Below are 3,491 nucleotides of genomic sequence, written 5' to 3'. Positions count from 1 at the left end.
TGTTTTATCATATCTTTAATATCCATATATACTCAAAATTCCCCCACACTACATAAAAGTAAGATAAAATGTGATATCTATAAACACCCCTTTGAAAGTAAAAGAAATTTCAGTCATTAAATCTACAGAAAATATTAGGTCTTTTATTTTCCTTTTACATCCAGAAGCTAAACTCTTTTGTGGTGATATGGAAGGGGTAAGCAGTAGAAGGGATGAGAGATCCTGCACTATTTCAAATTTTGCCGTACATTTGGTTTTCTGCACTATTTCCTCTTCCACATCTCCTTCTCATGTTTTATGTAAAAAGAAAACTTTAAAGTAATTGTAAGTATCACCCCTTAGAAAAAGTAGGAGATAATTATTTTTCTGTTTTTTTTCCCTCAGATAATGAAACTGCTGTTTATACATTAATGCCAATGGTTATGGCTGATCAACACAGGTGGGTGCTTGTTCCATAAATTTATGCTTTTTAAGAAGTATAAGTTCTAAATGGCATACACGTATGCAAGCAAACACATACAGACACACTTTGGATGTAGATGTTGCCTGAGGCAAGTTATTTGACCTCTCAGTTACAATTTTCTGCTGTGAAATAAAGAATACATTTTTCTAAGATCCATGTTAGCTGTGAAATTTTATAGTAAGAGATTTTCTGAATGAATAATCAGATATTAAGTCAGGTATAATGGTTATTAAGTATGAAATGTCCAATTTCCATAAATACTAAGTTCAATAATTGATATCTCTGACATTTCACTTTGAGACTTCTTGTTTTACTTTGTTGTGAAGGTACATCCTCATTCTTTCAAATGCATAGCTTGGCTTTTGATTATCTTTCACTTTTTTTTTTTAAGAGCAATTTTTGTGAAGCCACAGATAAGTCAAAAATTGGTGTTATTTTCGAATACGAGTTCCACTGTGGAACAAGTGCAGTCCGGACAGCTTGACATATCAATGAAGTGTTTGGGAAGGATGTGACTAATGAATGCACAGTATGTTGATGGTTTGAGAAGTTCCGTTCTGGTGATTTTAATCTTGAAAGTGAGCCAGGTGGGTGACCTGAGACCAAGGATGAGCTAAAAGCTGTAGTGGAAGCGAATCCATTGCAACCTACATGTGAATTAGCAGCAAGGTTTGACATTACTATTCCAACAATATTGGACCATTGGAAACAAACTGGCAACGTAATGAAGCTGGATTGATGGGTACCACGTGAATTAAACAAGAGTCAGAAGAGAAATCTTCTCGAAGTTTGCCTTTCTTTGCTGTCACAACATAAAGGTGAACCATTTCTACACCATATTGTTACATGTGATGAAAAATGGATTCTTTTTGACAATCACAAGCGTTTGGCACAATGGTTGGATAAAGATGAAGTGCTGAAACACAGTCAAAAATGAATATTCATCGACAAAAGCTAATGGTGTCTGTTTGGTGGTCCAGCACTGGTATTATCCACTATAGCTTCATGAAATCTGGTCAGTTGATTATAGCGGATGTCTACTGCAACCAATTGGACAAAATGATGATGCTTGTGATTAAGCAGCTGAAATTGGTCAATAGAAACAGGTCAATCCTCTTGCAAGGCAACACTTGACCACATGTTGCACAAACAACACTGCTCCAACTACAGAGGCTGGACTCAGAAACTCTGTCATCCACCATATTCACCAGACCTTGCACCAACTGACTACCACTTCTTCCAGGCTTTGGACCACTTCTTGCAAGGAAAAATATTCGATTCTCAACAAGCTGTGGAAAATACCTTTTGCAATTTTATCACCACTCTCCAGGCTTCTTCGCTGCTTGCATAAACAAGCTACTGTTAAGAGGGCACAACTGTGTTGATAGTTTAGGCACATATCATATTCTGATTAATTGTACTGCTTCTTGTTTGAGATATAATAAACAACACTGTTTAAATCGGACATTTCGTATTTAATGACTTAATATTATTATTATTATTGGTTTTTTTTTGGTCACTGACATAGGAAAAAACATTGAGATGATTTCTTTTAGAGGTCGCACTACTGCTCTTTATAGCAAAAGATTAGGGCTGAGGGATACCTTATTTCCCTTAAGTGCTACTGTGTTGACGTTCTTTTGATCAATGTAGTGTTGACCCTCTTTTCACAGGGGCGTGAATGAGATACACTTATTTGGCTTTGTGGGGGGTATTTATACTTGTAGCAGTTGGCTCTGCTGTGGTTAGCCATTGGGTATTTTGGTACAATGAAAAGAATGTGAAGAGAAACTGTATTTTGAAACAAGTTTAAAATATAAATTATTTTTTGCTGTTAATTTTCCTGTCTGGTATAATTAAAAAATGTTTTTGTCTGATTTTCTTTATTTGGCCAAGGATTAATATAGGTAGCTCAACTTTTGGCAATGGGAGCAGCCAGGCCTATACCCTTTGTTTCTGAAGCATCTAGGGAGAGCTGAAACCAACTTTCTCTGTTACGTGTCTTCAGAGCAGGTTATGTAGCACTGGCCAAGTGGGAGATGAGGAAACCTTCAGCACCAGTTTATTGGTCAAGGAATTTGGTTTTTGAATGATACTGTGCTGGCTGCCATACTAAGAGAATAGTAAATATGCTAGAAAATAGCCTTGTTTTTTGGTTGGTATGGGACAGAACGGTTTGAAGAATTAGTAAGAGTAAAGAGCTGTTAAATTGATTTATTGTGTTTTTAAAAACTTTTTTAACATATTGATTCCTCTTTTCATATTTTTTGGGCATAGGTCTGTTTCTGAACTGCTATCAAATTCAAAATTTGATGTCAATTATGCATTTGGACGTGTGAAAAGAAGCTTGCTTCATATTGCAGCAAAGTAAGACTCTAAAGATAGTTTGGGTTAAACTTTAGAGCAAGGATCAATAAGCTTTAAGTCAGCATTTTCTCACGTTACTTATGGGGAGAGATGAGAACAGAGGGATGAGTAATTCTTTGTTGTGTTTAGAGCATAGTGTGTTATGCATTCTGTCTCTTGAAAAATTAACATGGAGATTGGACTCAAGTCTCATTCATGTCCCCATTGTCTTAGCTTGTTCTGGATTGGGTCAGAATAGGTTAGGCATGGAGATTGTCTTTCCTGGATGTACTCAGAGGGTATATTCACCACAATTTTCCTTTTATCCCATCAGTATGGATTTTCACATGCTAACTGCATGTGAAGTCATTGGTTTTATATTTTTTACCTAGGTGGGAGGATGATTTTTATCCTTAGTCTTCTAGTGTGTCTTCCAGTGTGTAATCAATCAGTTAACTAATAGATATCTATCTTCTTTTCAGAATTTAAGTAGGTGTATTGAAATTAATTGTTCATGATTAATTTGGCTTCCGGAAGGTGAAAAAGTTGGGAGTACCATATAGTTTCTTTCATAAATTAACACTTTATTTTACTTTATTTGAATTTCTCAAATACTTCATAGTTTTCATAGTACAGTGTACCATCTTTTTTTTTTTTTTTTTTTGAGACAGAGTCTCACTGT

At 35.5% G+C, this 3,491-nt stretch overlaps 1 protein-coding gene across 1 annotated transcript in view; it reads left to right on the top strand.

Moving 5' to 3' along the window:
• The first annotated feature begins 403 nt into the window (after positions 1–403).
• The window catches only part of HACE1 (HECT domain and ankyrin repeat containing E3 ubiquitin protein ligase 1), an 86,973-nt gene continuing 83,885 nt past the window's right edge, over positions 404–3,491 (top strand). Inside the window, exon 1 of the mRNA XM_012651162.1 lies at positions 404–439. Within this exon, the coding sequence (XP_012506616.1) occupies positions 411–439 (29 nt within the window). The 5' untranslated portion in view covers positions 404–410. The remainder of the gene's footprint in view (positions 440–3,491) is intronic.

The sequence above is a fragment of the Propithecus coquereli genome, unplaced genomic scaffold (assembly GCF_000956105.1).
Source record: "Propithecus coquereli isolate 6110/MARCELLA unplaced genomic scaffold, Pcoq_1.0 Scaffold35, whole genome shotgun sequence".
NCBI lineage: Eukaryota > Metazoa > Chordata > Mammalia > Primates > Indriidae > Propithecus > Propithecus coquereli.
This window is presented reverse-complemented; position numbering and strand designations above follow the sequence as displayed.